Source organism: Copadichromis virginalis, linkage group LG16 (assembly GCF_057382275.1).
Source record: "Copadichromis virginalis isolate Kocher_CV1m ecotype Utaka linkage group LG16, C_Virginalis_male_GT1.1, whole genome shotgun sequence".
Taxonomy (NCBI): Eukaryota; Metazoa; Chordata; class Actinopteri; order Cichliformes; family Cichlidae; genus Copadichromis; species Copadichromis virginalis.
Window position 1 is genome coordinate 26,120,965 of NC_140633.1, and position 16,258 is coordinate 26,137,222.

General features: G+C 39.8%; 1 protein-coding gene across 5 annotated transcripts in view; it reads right to left on the reverse strand.

Annotated features, from left to right (window-relative positions):
- The window catches only part of pkp4 (plakophilin 4), a 92,406-nt gene that overhangs the window by 56,365 nt on the left and 19,783 nt on the right, over positions 1–16,258 (reverse strand). For 4 of the 5 annotated variants that reach the window (XM_085434110.1, XM_085434111.1, XM_085434108.1 and 1 more), the window contains exon 2: positions 14,774–14,910. In XM_085434110.1, the coding sequence (XP_085290236.1) occupies positions 14,774–14,902 (129 nt within the window). In that variant the 5' untranslated portion in view covers positions 14,903–14,910. The remainder of the gene's footprint in view (positions 1–14,773; positions 14,911–16,258) is intronic. The other variant, XM_085434109.1, reaches the window with a different exon arrangement.

The window sequence follows — 16,258 nt, forward strand, 5'->3', positions numbered from 1 at the left end:
CCTCAAAACTTTAAATACAATAAAGTTGCAAAAAATAGTTTACAACAACAGGAAATTTATTTTGAGTGTCTTCATAGTTTTATTTTGGAGATACAGCAATTTTTATATACTGCAGGAAAAACAAAAAACAATCCTATGATGCAAATTTGCAAAGAAAACAGCATGTGCATCATTTCACTGTGGGAAGTGTTACGAACAGCTGATAGGAAGGCGAAGCCTGTTTCTGGAATATTATGTTTTTGTTCCTGCAAGCGCTTTTTATGCAATTTTTGCAAAGCTATATGTGGAACGAAACCGTGACCGAGGACAAGCTGATGGCATAAGATGTAAGTACAACTCCTCCGGTTTCATATGCAAAACAAATTATTGCGCTAGCTTACACGGTTCAGGTTCTACAGGGATTTAAAAATAGTTACGCAAAACGGAGCGTGCTGCTCTGACCGGCTTTAAAGGGTTAACAATGACTTTAAAAAAATTATATAAAATAGTGTGCAACACCACTGAAGTTTTTTTTTTTAAACTCTCTTTTCAACCAACGGCAGTCACTCTCCAAATAACTTCTGCTTAGCTTTCCGAGCTTCCCTCGGGTCCTCTTAATCAGCGGTCTCCAACCTTTTTTGCGCCACGGACCGGTTTATGCCCGACAATATTTTCACGGACCGGCCTTTAAGGTGTCGCGGATAAATTAGGGAGGGGCTAATAATCGGCTCAGTCATTTTTAATGATCGTTGAAAGCCCAGATCGTAATCGTGATTAAAATTCGATTAATTGAGCAGCCCTACCTACTAGTGCTTTTATTTGTCATTACAATGAGCTTGTTTGGCCTGATCTGCCTGTAGTCACAGTGCTGAATCAGATCCTGTCCCCTTGTGTCCTTAAAAAGGCCCTAAAGAAATAAATGACACGTGGCAGAAGATCATGCTACAAACGTACACTCTCCCACGTCCTAGGGGTCCTGCTGACAGTACAGACCCATCAGAAATGCCTGAAGTGGCTTAACCCCAATGCTGCATCAGCATACAAACAGTGTATAAATAAAAGAAGCTTGCGCACACACAGACACACACATCTCAAATGTCATGTAGCTTCATTAAAAAAAACAAAACACTGACTTACACATGCCTTTAAAAAAAAGAATGACTTCTTCGCAAACAGCATACTTCTACAACACAAAGAAAACAAACTACAGCATGAACCACTCCAACTATAGTGTAAACCTAAAACACATGTGCACACTACACATTTTTTCTTTTTTTAAAAAACAGAAAGAATAGTAAACCCTTTCAGCAAACATATCAAACATTGAAATGCTACTTTTCATGAACTTACAACAGTAAATACACCATATGTGAAAGTTTGTGCATCCTACTGAGTCAGACCTGAGTGGGCTCCTTTTAGTCTTGAATTTATAAAACATTTTCATTTACAGATCACTGCTTGATATTTTCAAGCATCCCACTTAAAACCCTAACCACAGTTTTTTAAGGGTGCTAAATGTTAGGAGGCTACTCCCATTACTTTAAGCAGTGGAGTTTGCAGTATCATTTGGGTTCATTGTCCTACAGTAGAAGCCACCCTGGCTCCACTGCGGACCTAAAGCATTATATTTTATAATACTTGTCCATAGCACTGCCATAACAACTCTGGCCTTGTGCTGCTTAGCAGCCATTAATTAACTTTAATTTACAATCTTATTCAGGAGTCAATGGTTGTAAATGTTGTTACAACAACATTTAAATAGTCAGAATTCATTAGCTTTGGAAACATCATCATCTAAAAATCCTTAATGACCATTCACGAGCTGCCTTACATGTCCTAAGGTCAATTAAAAACAGATGAGTTCATTAACTTCTGACACCGTTTGCATAAAATTTTAAACATGCCACAATGTACTCTATTAATATGTATATTATTATTACTTTTTACATTCATGAATTAGTAACAGTGTACTGTATTTATTTATGTCTTCACTTCAACAAAAACCCAGCAAGAATATTCTGCATCCAGCATCACCTTGGTGAGTATTTCTGCTTACAACTTTCAATTTGGGAAACCGGAATACATCATTCCATCCATTTTAATGCATATCTAATGCTTTGAAAGTTCAGGTGTATCACTCTAAAGATTGATTGTAGAGGAATGTTTTACATCAAGTCGTAATGGGTGAAAGAGCCCGACCAATATGTATCCGTCAGCCAATATTTGCCTATAAAACATTTCAATTTATTGTATATGCTGTCGAATATATGCAGATATGACTAATACTTTCATCACTGTTTGTAGCATATGTAGCAGAGCACGTACAACAGCCGAGCAGGAGGTGGTGCAGAGTCAAGTGATTTCTTCAGGGCAACTTGCTAATTAGTAAGAGATGTGGTTAATATCTGATCTGACTGTCAGTCAGTGAAAGTGTAGGATGCACAATCAATTGCAGCATTTATATCCATTTTAGGTAACTGATATAGACTGTCCACTTAAAGAATGTAACAAAAATATGATTGTTCATTAAGGGGCAATGGGCCCTGACAGCTCAGCACCCACACTGCAGTGTTGCAGACACAACTACGCAGTGGGAGAATGACAGCAGAGGTTATAGGATTTCTGCAGCAGCAGGGACAGAAAAGCAGGCCTGAGGTGTGAGCGAAGAGAACAAGCCTCAGAGCAGGCTGTGCGAACAGACCTGGAGGAACCACGCAGGGAATTTACTTACAAAACCTGCCACAAAGTCACCTTGCTAAATACTAAGGTTTTAGGAAACTGGCTGCAGCAGCATGCCACCATAGCAGAATTGTAATAGCTATGTTGCAGAGAAAGACATTTATAAATACAGTAAAGTGGCTTGCTGAGGTAAGAGAATATAAGCTATAGGTGAATCACGGGGAAAACTACTTTACCACCCACAGCTGTTCCAGAGCTTTTTATAATGCAAAAGCTCATTATATGACAAAAGTCCACAGTTATACTAACAAATAATAATGGAACAGCAAGCTCACAATAGAACATCATTTCTGCTAAGACTTTTATTACAACATTACCAGCTTTTAAAGCGAAAACTTGCTGAGCTACTAAAATCATGTTTGACATTCTTCTATAGAGAATAAATTGACGTAACTGTCTGTAGACAGATATGGAATTCAAGGTCATAGCAGGATTATCCTGCAGTAGAGGATTGGCTCCATGAACATTTGGATTTCTGGTACAGATCTCGGTCATTCCTGCCATCTAATCTAATTCTATGCTGTACCAGTACATTTTTACTACTTATGGCTCTGTTCACTGAAACCAAGGTTATTGTGGACATTATACTGATGTCAGATTGCTTGAGTTATTTCATTCATAATTCTCTTTTAATTCCGTGAGGTTAAATCTCTTTAACCTGGTACGTTCATCACATGTTAAATCACATCTTGGGCACACAAAACGTCTCCTAACATTACAATATTTTCTCAGCTACAGTTTTTTTATCCAAACTTTTGGCTTTGTATGCGAGTGGACAGGCACACAGTTCTGGCTATGAGTACAGCAGCACCACTCGCCTGCTGCTGTTCAAACCTACTGTGCGCAGAAGACAACCAATCAGCAGAAAGTTGGTCAAATCCTTTTCTAATCAGTGGATGATCTAGAGACTGCACCACTAATTATTTTGAGCTTTGAATTATGCAAAGCTAGTCTAGTACAGTTCAAACATTAGAGCTGGAAATTAGCATAATAGGTTCTCTTTAAATATGCATGCAATCTAGTAATCAACATGCAACAATAAATTGAATGCTTCAGTTAGTAAATTATTTGGTGGCAATTAAACTATATTCCCTGTGCTAATGTTTTGACGTTCTGAATATAGAACCACCTTTTGCAGAACCTTAAACATTTGCCTGAACTTACCTCACATCAGCCCATCACAGCTAGTTTGAAAGTGAACCTTGTACAAGTGTCTAAAAGATAATGTATACTGAAAGATTCAGTTAAGGTAAGAATGATTTTTAAATCATTTAGAAGATTTTAAGAAATCCTGAACAACGCATGCATAGATGCATCCACACACCCAACTGCTTGGGGTCTGGGTCGACGGGCAGCAGTCTTAACAGAGATGCCCAGGCCTCCCTCTCCCCAGCTGCCACCTCCAGCTACTCCAGGGGGTACACCGAGTTGATCCCAAGTCACCCTAGAGATATCATCTCTGCAGTGGATCTCCCCACAGGAGGACATTCCTGAAACACCTCTTTCTAGGTGGTGTCTGAGGGGCATCCAAGTAATCTCAAGTGTCTCTACTTTACTCTGAGCCCCTCCTGATGGAATGAGCTCCCTATCACTAAGGAACCGTCTGCAGACCCCAATGAAGGAGTCTCATTTTCAACGCTTGTATCAACAATCTCATTCTTTAGGTCACTACCCAAATCTTGTGTGAAAATAAGAATGTAGATTGAATTATGAACTGACAGCTTCATGTTAAGGCTCAGCTCCTTTTTCACTGCAACAGATCAATATAGTTTCTGCATGGTTGCTGATGCCGCACCAATCCATCTGTCAATCTCCCACTCCAGACCCCCCCTTACTTTTGAGCAAGATCCGCAAGATACTTAAACTTCTCTTAATCTCAGGGCAGACACACTACTCTTTTCTTGATGAGAACCACAGCCTCAGACTTCAAGGTGGCAATTCTCATTCCTGCCTTTTCTCCCTCCGCTGCAAACTGCTCCACTCTGAGCTGGAGGTCATCACCTGATGAAGTGAAAAGAACCACATCATCCGCAAAAAGCAGAAAGATGATCCCAAGGCCACCAAACCAGAGTTGAGTATTAGTATATTAAATCGTGACAGGTTTCTCTTCCATTGCTTTTAAACAATGGAAGTATCAAGCGTACTGATTGGTTAACCTTTCTTATTCTTATCTGACACTGACATCTAAATGTCAGATAAATGACACATAATCACTGACCAGTAATCTGCTACATTAAAACATTTGTTGTCTATTAAAAGATCATACTAAAAGATGAGAGAATGCGGGAAAAACAAAATACTGGCAAGAAAATAAAGTTACGACTTGGCTCGACAAAAACATCATTTAGGTTTGTCACATGAGCTGGATGCTATTAAAAGAGCTGTCATTTGTATTGGCAAGTGCTGCAGCTGGTTCAAGAGAATGACAACAGAAGAATGACTGTCAATAACAATGACTGTTTGAGGGGGATGTATAATCGTGTCAGTGTTGATGAACAGATTCCACAGTGACTAACTTTAATTCATTAAATTTCATTTCCAGACAATATCTTTCAGAAAATGTTTTGTTGTTGTGGTGAATATTCTTCCCCGTGTTCCCCAAATTTCACTACCTTGGCTTACTAAGTCATCAACACTTTCCCATTATTAAATACAAAAACAGTAATTGTGTGACCAGAGATAGCAATCCGATTACTTTTTTCAAGTAACGAGTAAAGTAAGGGGTTACTATTGCAAAAACGGTAATTAGATTACAGTTACTTTCCCGTAGGAACGCTGCGTTACTGCGTTACTAAAACCGTGATTTTGTTTTTGCAAGAACGTCTCATGACAGTGACATAAGCGAGTGCGACATTTGTGACAACAGCTGTGTGCAGATCAATAATGGATCATATATCGAGTACGGGAGAGAGTATGAGCGTGCAGCGTTTAAAGCGTGGAAGTACTGACCTTACTTTAAGTTTGATTCCATAAAAAGTGACAAAAACATTAGTGTCCGTTGTGCGTGGGAAGAAAACTTCATTTTACAGCGAAAAAAAAAACCCTAAACAAGCACCTAGTGCACTATGACGTAATGGGAAATTCACAGAGAAACTCGCAGATTCTTCCACTGACCGCTGCAGCACACCTGCACCAGGGTAAACCTCCGCCTACCCTGCTCCTGCTTTACAGGTGAAAATAGAGCAACAGGACCGCTAGTCTTTGATGTTATTTATTTTCTGCTGTGTTTTACTTGCATCTATTTGAACGAGTGAGTGTAAACACACACAAAAAATATTTTATATGCTGGAATGTGCAGAAAATAGGTTGAATAAATTAGTTTAACATTTAAAGTCAGAGAATGTTGCATATAATTAAATTTTTGCTTGATGCATAAAGTTAAAAGATTAAAACTAATAAAACAAGTTTTAAAAAGAGACTTTTCCATTTGATTACATTTTGTATGATTGATTATGCAGAAAAAGTAGAATTGGCCTGACAGATCTATCGCTTTATCACCTATTCAGGTTGTAAATTGTGCTTTTAAGTAACTAAGTAATAATTACTTTTGAAAATAAGTAATCAGTAAAGTAACGGGATTACTTTTTGGGGGAAGTAATCAGTAATTAGTTACTGATTACTTTTTTCAAGTAACTTGACCAACACTGTGTGTGACTGGCACTAATAGTTGGAGGAAATTAAAAGGGGGGAAAAAAAAAAAAAAAGAAAAAAAAAAAGACTCAAGTGGTACATCTTTTATTCCCAACAAAATCACGTCCTTTGAACCGCCACCCCAACAGCATTTACAGCATGAAACACAATTACGCTAAAGAGCACAATTTATACAAATTCACTATTTCAAGAGGAGCAGTTTGAAGCTTTAAATACTTTGTTATAAAAAAAACGCTGCAGCACAAAATACAATTCCTCCTTTTTAAAGTGCCAACTGAAACACTGTTTGACCTGACTGATCATTATGGAGCAAATGTTCATTGCACTGTGCAGTGGATGCAGAATAATGGCACAATCGGCCTTTAGGTTGGTTTGCTATGAGCCTCGCTTCACTCTATAATTGTGTTTGCCAAAGGGCAACTCTGCTGGGGAAATGAAGGCTTGATTGTACAACCAAAAAAGGAAGAGAATAAAGCGTTTTTCCGGTAGCTTTCTCCAGGTAGTAGACACGGAGCACATTTAACAGGCAGAGTAACTGTGGAAACGAGATCTTCACTAATTAGCTGAGCGCAATAATTATCTTAAATAATAAACCCGTGTTAACTACCTGACTAACAACTACAAAACCTAACCCAATCGAGTATTTTAATGACAAATGGACCTCAGTCTTTATGGTATTGTTTTTATTAAACCTGGTTATAAAAGCATGTGTCACCCACTTATTGTTTGGGGCTATGTCTGTCAAGGAAACATTTCTAAAGCCTGTGCCGCTAATCTAATGCCGTCATCCCTCATCCCTCGTCATCGCTTTCTTTCTTCACCAAGTCTTTTCATCCAAGTTTTGCGCCAGAGCTGCTTTTGTTTCTGAGCAGCTACAAGCTGTTGAACCTCAACAAAAGCTCTTATGTGATGATGTTGATAATAATACCAAGACATACTGCCAGTAAATAAGTAACTCAAAGACAATCTGTATCTTCTCAAGTGGAAAAGGGGCCAAAAATACTGCAGCAGTGAAATCACAGACGTGTGAACATACAATTCCACAGAGAGATCAATAGTGTTGTGTCATTGCTCTAAGGTATAATAAGGTGAGTAAGCAATTTAAGGACCGTCAGTCTAGAGGTTGCTGCAGTGAACAAAGACTGCAGTGGCTTGTGCGATTACCACAGTCATTTAGTGCAACTCAACTAAGCGGCGTTTGGGATAAAGACACGAACCTCACTTTGGATTCACCCAGCCATCTTCCTGAACTTCATCCATGGATGCATGGCAATTCCAAGGACTATTATACTCCTACCCTCTTATGTGAGAAGTGAAACTCCTGCTCCAAATGACCTGGTTCCCTGTGTGTGCTGTTGACAGTGGCAATGATTATAGTGGTAATGATGATGATGATGACAGTGATGGTGATGAGTATTAACAGGCTAGTTGGGGAGGGGGGAGAGTTCCCGTGGCTGGGTAGAAAACAGCATTGCTGCGCCAGGCTAGACAGACCACTCCTTTGACATCGTGTCACATTGGGAGCAGATTATCTTCTCTTCCCCTTTTCCTTCTTTTCTGTTTTCGTCTACGTTGACAGCCTCCTGTCAGAGAGCTTTAGTGAACCATTCACAGGTGACAGCCTCTCTGACTCTGCCTCTCTCCATCATGCTCACACTCCCGCTTCTGCCCCCCCACTCGGCATCTCTGCGTTTTGTCTTTCCTCTGTATATCTGCGCACTCTCCTTCACCTGCATCTCTCCCCTCTGAATCTCTCTCACTTCTCTCTCATACTTGTCCTGCTCCCCCATGGGGTAATTGCTCGGAGCCCGGCTTCCATTTTTATGACTATAATCGAGGCCAGAATGCTTATGCCTCTAGATTTCTCCTTGCCTGTGTCACAGCAGCAGCACCAGGCAGAGGAAGGCAGATAAGACCCCGAGAAGTGGAGAAAATCACTAGTCGATAGTAATTAGAATCCTTATTTCGCCTATGGAAGTGGAACAGACACTATCGCCTACGGAGGGAACTCAACCTTTCTGTGGGCTTAGGGCATGGAAATGCATAATGGCCAAAAAACCCACTGCCTCTGAGCTTTTCTCTGACCCCAACTATTAACTCCTTAAGCTGGGTCACTTGGACAAAGATGACTTGGGCTTCATTAAAACAAGACAGAAGCTTTCATGGGTATCTCAAGTGAGTAATATTTCAGCCAGCTCATCAAGCCTTTAACAGGGTAAAGTTGTAGCACTGAAAGCAAGGTCAGTTCCTGAGCTCTGAAGAATGCCAGCGTGCGTGTGTCTATGCCTGATTTGGATGAAATCAGGGTCACAGACTGTAACTTCAGTTTACCACAAAAAAGCAGAAGGCAGACAGATTTTTCATGTGTAATTGACTCCAACAAAGTGGGAAAATTCCACTGTGGTGATGGTGGTGGTGTTTTTTTTGTTTTGTTTTTGTACGGTGGTGTGTTGGAACACAACTTTTTGCTAGTTGTGCCATGCATATAGGCATGTCCAGGCACAGCTAATAACAGCATTACTCTAACAACAAAGCTTTATAATGGAGGAGGAACGGGAGTGCAGCAAAACGTTTCATTTCCAAAAATCAACACACCACAATCTTAATATTACTCATTTGCTCGAGGGACACGTCTCTGCAATGCTTGAGGCAGACTAATTCTGAAACCACTGATACTGGTCTATCAGTCTAGCCATGATAGAGCAGCTGTGGTTGTGGTTACCAGATTTGAGTGTTACTACAGCATGTAGCGCCACATATTTTATTTGGCAGATTTTTATGCTGATGCCCTTCCTGATACAACCTCCAAAGAACTACAGTTTCCTCCTGGGATCAAACTAGGGATCTTTTCACTTGTTAGGTAAATGTGTAAACCACTGCATTATGGATCCACTGAGTAGCAGCAGCATTTTTTGGACAGAATCCCTCATTAAAATAGCTCAACAGTCGGCACTGCTTTAGCCCAACAGGTTGAGCAGGCGAACTATTAGGCAAAGGTTTGAATCCACCCCAGAGGCATTTGCGTCGTCTCCCCCCTGCTCTTTGTCTACTTCTTTGAGCTTTCCTGTCATAATAAAGGATAAAAAAAAAACAGTCCCCCTCCTGAAAAAATGCCTCAACAGCAACGCAGAGCAAGCGAGAGGAAAGAGGGGAAAGGCCAGGAAGTAAAGTGGGAATGTTGAGCAGGAAAGGATCGGCTCCTGCAGTCTCTTTAGTGTGGAACCTCTTGTATACATTTAGTGCACTTGCAAATGTGTATTGTGTAACATATTACTGCATGAACTATACTCACAATATACAACAGTAAATCATATTTGTAATAGAGTAACATCAGCAAACAGTCTTTTCCAAAATAAAGGATAAAGAAGTAAATCAGCTCCAACCTGAAGCTCCTACTGCTTTAAAAACATTTTGAAGTACTGCCTGAACTGCTCATGAGCACGAATTTTAATGGAAATACTCAAGTACTGCAGATATAATAGAAGAATTATTATATTATTCCACAAAAAAGTTTGAAGAAAAAAAAATTCCGTGCTTTATAACTTCTAAAAATACAAATAATAAAACACAGTTTGGCATTTCAAGGTTTAAGTTAATAACAGGTCAACTATGCACAGACTTTACGTGTACAGCGTGCACGCTGTCAGGAAAGCGCAAACGTTATCGTCACCCATCATCCTTCCCCCTCTGTCTGTTTCTGCAACCTACTTAATACTAACATACCTAAAAATAGGTATACCGAGGGCCCACTAGAGAAGTGTTTGTATAAGAAGTACTTGGTGCTGATGAGATCGAAGCTGATGCAACGAAAGGACCCTCCTTTTCTGCAGCTATTTCTCTCAAGGGAGAAGCAGTAGAAAGCAGAGATTAGGTCAAACTGATCAATGAGATGGCCCTTTAAAGACCTGACCTCTACCTCATTCATGCCTGCGCAGTGGATGTCATGGCTTCCCACTCAGACAGCCAAAGAGCTCCTATATAGCTGTTTCAAGTCTCAATTTGGCTTGTTTTTAAAGGCTGCTGACAATGGTGTCTGATGCAGCCACCATTATTCACCAACAATCACTTTAACGTTATAAAAGGTTTTCATTTACATTTTACAGTATGTGTATTTACATGAAATGCACTTACTTACTAAATTACCCAACTACCTTACCAATGAGCTCCCAGAGAATAGATCGCAGCCATCATCTCTAAAATAATCATTTTAATAACCACCAAATGTGACACTATTTAATTTAAATTTAAAGGACACTGTTGTAAGAAGCCCATCTCTTGGCTTTAGGATGTTTTCAGTATTTCACAGCTTGCGTAACTCTCCCTATAATCTGTAATGCCATTGTCTCACATATCAAAATAACAAAATATCAAAATAACAACAATCATAAATTCAATTTGCATTGAATTATTTGAGTAGACACATACACATTCCTGTTAGGTTATCCACTCATACAACACTTTATTTGGGTACAATGGAAACTAAAATTACTACACTACTACAACATCCTTTGACACACAACCTACTAGGGCTGTTCGATATAACGATATATATCGGATGACGATATAAAAACGTCTATCGTTTCATTTTACGCTATCGTTTGTTTCGTGGTGTCGCAAAAATAATCTGTTTACGGCAATATTTTTTCATCGTTTTGATGGTCACTGTAGTGGCTATATTAATTTCTTAAAGTTCTCTATTTCTCTTATATGTAAAATAACCACATTACAGACAGACAAGCGCCTGTTTTTATGTGTTGTGGTTAGCAACAACGACGGTAACAGCATCGCGTGTCTGCTTGTTTATGTTCCACATAAACCTTTCACAATAAAGCTCAAGATCCTGTTGAGACTTTTCAAAATAAACTGAATCACGTGAAAGAGCAGATTGTTTACGGATGAGACGTAAAAAAGAGCCGCCAGGTGCTAAAAAATAAACCTTAGCATCAAACGTTAGAACAGGCTTTTCCCCGCAGAACTCTGTAATAAATACTCTCAAAGAAAACAGCAGCCGTTACAACTTATGTCTAAAAATGTATCGTTTCATGCATCGGTTAAAACACTGGACTCCAGCTACATGACGCCCAGCTGGAAACACTTCCCGCAAGTCGAGATTCACAGAATTTACAGAAAAGGTTACATTTTTGTGATTTATATCGTTATCGGACGATAGAATTTTAATATCGGGATATGAGGTTTTGGTCATATCGCATAGCCCTACAACCTACTTTATGTAAAACTAATGCAAATTGTGTTCTGATGCTACAAAAATTACAACTGGAAAGAAAACAGAATATTAAATGTCAAACACATGCTCTTCACGAATACACACGAGTTAAAAATACAGTTGGAGAAGAACAAAAACCATAATTTTCTATTTTTTTTTTTTCCCTTTCACCAATAGAAATTGAAATGAAAAAGGGACTGGGGCTTTCGTGGCCCTTTTATGGCAGTTTCTAGTCACTCTGACCAATCGAAACGCTTTAGATTGCGACCCACATTCAACCATTCATATAGCACTTTATTCTATGCACTTTAAGCACTTAATCTACCTCACATCCATGGCTATTTTAGAAGGAGTTAACCTAACAAGCATGTCTGATCTGTGGGAAGACGCCGGCGGTAGCTGGAAGAAACCCATGGAGGCACAGGGAGAACATCCAAACTCCACACAGAAAGTTACCCAGACAACCAGGAAGTTAGAGCCTTCACGGTGTCATGTGACAGGAATAACGTCTGCACTAAATGATTCATTAAACTCAAATGTACAAAACAAACAACATGTTTAAAGTAGAAACAAATATTATTTCCTCTTATGTTGCTTGTTCAGAGCAGGTACTTGTGCGTCTAAACTGCATTCAATTAATTTAGGTCAAATGTTTTGATAATCATACTGAATATCGTGAGCCACGTTCAGCTATATAATGAGTAAGGTGATGCTCACCTACAGATGAATCTCTGAACAAGCACGCAGCTGTGCATCCAACCCCAAATTCTTTGGAATTTACTGAGAAGATGAGCGAGTATTCTTCCGAAGGAGATGCAACTTGCCTGGATATGCCTGAATAATGCGGAACAAATATATATAGATACATACGGGAAAGACCTGTAGTTTTAGTCTCTTTTAATTTGGTCAAATTTGTTATTATTACAAGAGTGAAGAGGTGTTGGCACATTCGATTATTAAGACTGGGAGGCCTACATAGTTAACCGTGTTCTGAACTCCTCAAATCTTGCCCCATGTAAATTACCCATCTATAATTAAAAAGAAATACTCAAAATCCTAAAAACTTACCGCAAAATAAAGATTTAAAACAATAAAAACTCAACAGAAACAAGCTTATCCATTCAGTAAACAAACCTAAATTAACATGAAGTGAACGTAAAAATAAAAGAACTGAAATCAAATCAAATAATGAAAAACACCAAATTATAATTAGTCTGGTCTGAATGAGTGCCAATGCTGCCCCATTGCTTTAATTAGACCTAAGACAGATTTAAAGATTTAAAAAATAAATAAATTAAAATAATAATCATCCCTTTGGTTAAATTAAATTCTAATTCAAAGATAGGTCTGAAGATTGAGAATTTATGAAGTTAATACTGAATAACAATACAGTTCATTTGCTATGAGTTGACTCAAGCTTGAGAAACAGCACGCGTGCTTCTCAGAGGCAAATAAGAACGAGCTGCAAGAAATACTTTGACATTTAAACACTGGATCTGTAATAAACCATTATGGATGTGTCATCCAGATGGTGCTTGCTATTAAACAAGCACAGAGCACAAACAGGACTCCAGGAGCTACAGTGCAACACAACCAAGTCCTAAAATTACAGGCTAAAGAAAGCAAAGGGGGAAAAAGAGAGGGAGAGAGAGGCTAATGTTTGCAAGTAGTTAAAAGGAAAGAGAGAGTGCGACATGTCCAAGTGAATAAACACCAACATGTTGGTGAGCCTTTCCTTCTTTGGGCATCTGGGCAAAGGCTGTGCAGCTGTAACTACAGCAATGACAAAATGAAATTTCCAAGGAGAACGAAGAGGAGGGAAGACGAGGAGTGAACGAGACTAGTCAAAGAGAGGAAACTCTGCTAAATAAAGAAGCAGAACAAAGACAAAAAATAAAAGATGCAGCCTTAACACAATAAACACTTACCAAACACTCCTGTCAAGCACTTTCATTCCTTAGCTTCAGCCCTAACCACAAACATGGCTACAAAACATGCATGTTTACATCCACAGCGCGATCCCTCGAAGGTTTCTCTCAACAATCACAGGAAAACCTCACATATAAGTAGAGGACGGAAAAAAACCCAAAACCCTAACTACCCTCGTCTCTGACCTTCTACGCATTTTCCTTCGCACTCATCCCTTTATTCATTTCTCCAACTCTGTCCTGCATAAACTCCGAGGAGAACTATAATTTTAAAGTATCGACTCTTCGGCAGGAATCCCCGTCGAGCCATGCCTCCAGCCAGTCATTCTAAAAGCAACAGCTCAGGCAGGCTACTCGCCCTTCCTGCTCGCCTGCATGGATATCTGCTCCAACCGGATGAGCCACCAAGGATTATTCTAAGGAAGGAAGTGACAATGACAGGTGCTCCCTCCTTCCTTCCTTCCTTCTTTCCTTCCTTCCTTCCTCACACATGTAAACAATACCCACTTTCCTGCAGCACGTCTTAATAGCACTCGTGCAGTCCTTTTTTAAAAAAGTTTTTTAATAATAAAATGAAGGAAAACCATTAATCATTCTCAAACTTTAGCTCAACATGAGCGTAGTTCAGGAAATGTACGCAAGATTTCACACAAGGGAATTCAAATTATTAATAATGATCAAAATCTCTGTAGCACATTATGCCCTGTGCTGGATTCCCAAGAAGTATGAAGGACTGGAGTGAAGCCAGAAAGAAAAAGGAGTGTGTGTAAAAAACCAAAGGGGGCGTGGATGAATCACAGAGGGAAACGGAGTGAGTCAGAGGGCACGTCTCTACTCAAGCTCTCAATCCCTGCTAGAGATGATCTTTCTAGTTGTCCTCTGATACAAGCCAGGCCATAACTGCAGGCGATAAACCATGAATCGCTTTCTTTGTCAAGCTTCCTCCACTTCACTTTTTTTCACAATAGAATAAAGCAAATAAAAGTCTATGATGAGGATTCGGCTGTAAATGAAAATCTTTTCATCATCTCACACGTTGAGATGTGACCACTTTCAACGTTAAGTTATACAATTACAGTGTTAACATGTTGTGTGACACAAATAAGTGGGGGAAAAAAAGCCATGCATACATTTCTGAAATGTCCCAATACAAAATAATGGTTCATAAACGCTGTAACTGTGCTGTAATATCAGAGATTTAACATGAAGCAAAGGGGCTTTTAGCACAGTGTGAGTGGAAGAAACCCACTACCTGCTCTTTGACGGAGGCCAGGATGTTGTTGGCGGTGTTGTCAGCCTCCATGTTGCGGCCAGTTGAACTGTCGCGGATGGTCAGCAGAAGCCCCTCCTCCGTCACTGGGCTCTGCTCAGGAGCTGGCATTCCTCCTGCTGGGACACACGCACACACATATACACACACACACACACACAATGCTCTGGTCACCACAGGCGCTCGGCTAAAAGTCTTGCACACATACCGGACTGGGTGCGTGCGCGTGCGAACACACGCAGGCAAAGCGATGCTGAGAAGTGGAGGTGCACCACACCAGCAATGCACAAACATACACCCACACATGCCATATGGCCCAAACAAGAAAAGGACTGTCAATGTTTTATGTCTGTGACAGTGCAAATGAATGCCATATGGTCTTGAGACAACACACGACTTAAATAATGATTTATGTATGAAATTTAGTCATATAAAAATCCAACACAAACAAAAGGAAAGCCAGCGATTCTGGTGAGGCCAAAAAATGGAATGGAAATTTCAATCTTAGCAATGCAAAAGTTGCCCTAACATGTGTGTCCACAGGTGACTTTTCTCTGTATTACTGGATGTATTGGAGATGTTGCAAGAGATGCGAGAGGGCAGGCCTTTGGAAAAAGGTGATAAGGTGTTTCTGAACTGAAATGAGAAAGTGGAACAAATAGTTATGATCTCATTATTTCTGTTGGCGGAGACAGCGTCAAGGGAGCTTTGCTTGAGGTGGATCCAGATTCACCAGAGAAGACAGTTAAAGGCTGTGATGGCTGTGTCACACCAAAAGCAAGGGGGTCTAATAAACACAGAAGATGCACGACTGAGATACTGCACTGCTGGTGTAATCTACAAGCATGTAGTTTTGCAGGTCCCGAAACATGTGGACGAAATGTGATCCAGAGGTATTCTGGGAGAGCGTCACCAAGGCAGTGTGAGACATTCAATGTTTCTGAGATGTGAAGAATCACATGCCAGCTCTGGTATTACAGATTAATGCTTCACTAACACCAAGTATGTTAAGTATGTAATATATGTAATGTCCTGCATACCACGTTACATACATCCTCTGATCAGTCACCAAGGTACTTTGCTTGTTCACTTGCAGTTTACAACACAGTGCTCCACTACCTCCCACCACATCCCTCAACTGCAGCCTTTGAACCAGGACATTCCATGTTATTCCCAGAAAAGCCAGAAATGGGAAACTAGAAAATTTGAGCTCCTCCTCCCTGACTGCTGCACACATACACTCACACACAGAGGAAAACACTGACAGGACTGACTGAGGGCATATTTTGAAAACTCACAGAAGTTGCCAACCTATTCAGGATGGAAAGAAAACTCTTCTGCTTTTCTTTTAATTAACAGGCTGCAATTAACTATGCAGGACAGGTATAACGGTACATGACATGTTTATCACGGTATATTCTATAAAAACAGGATTTAACATTCAATCTTCCATTAAAAAAAAACTAA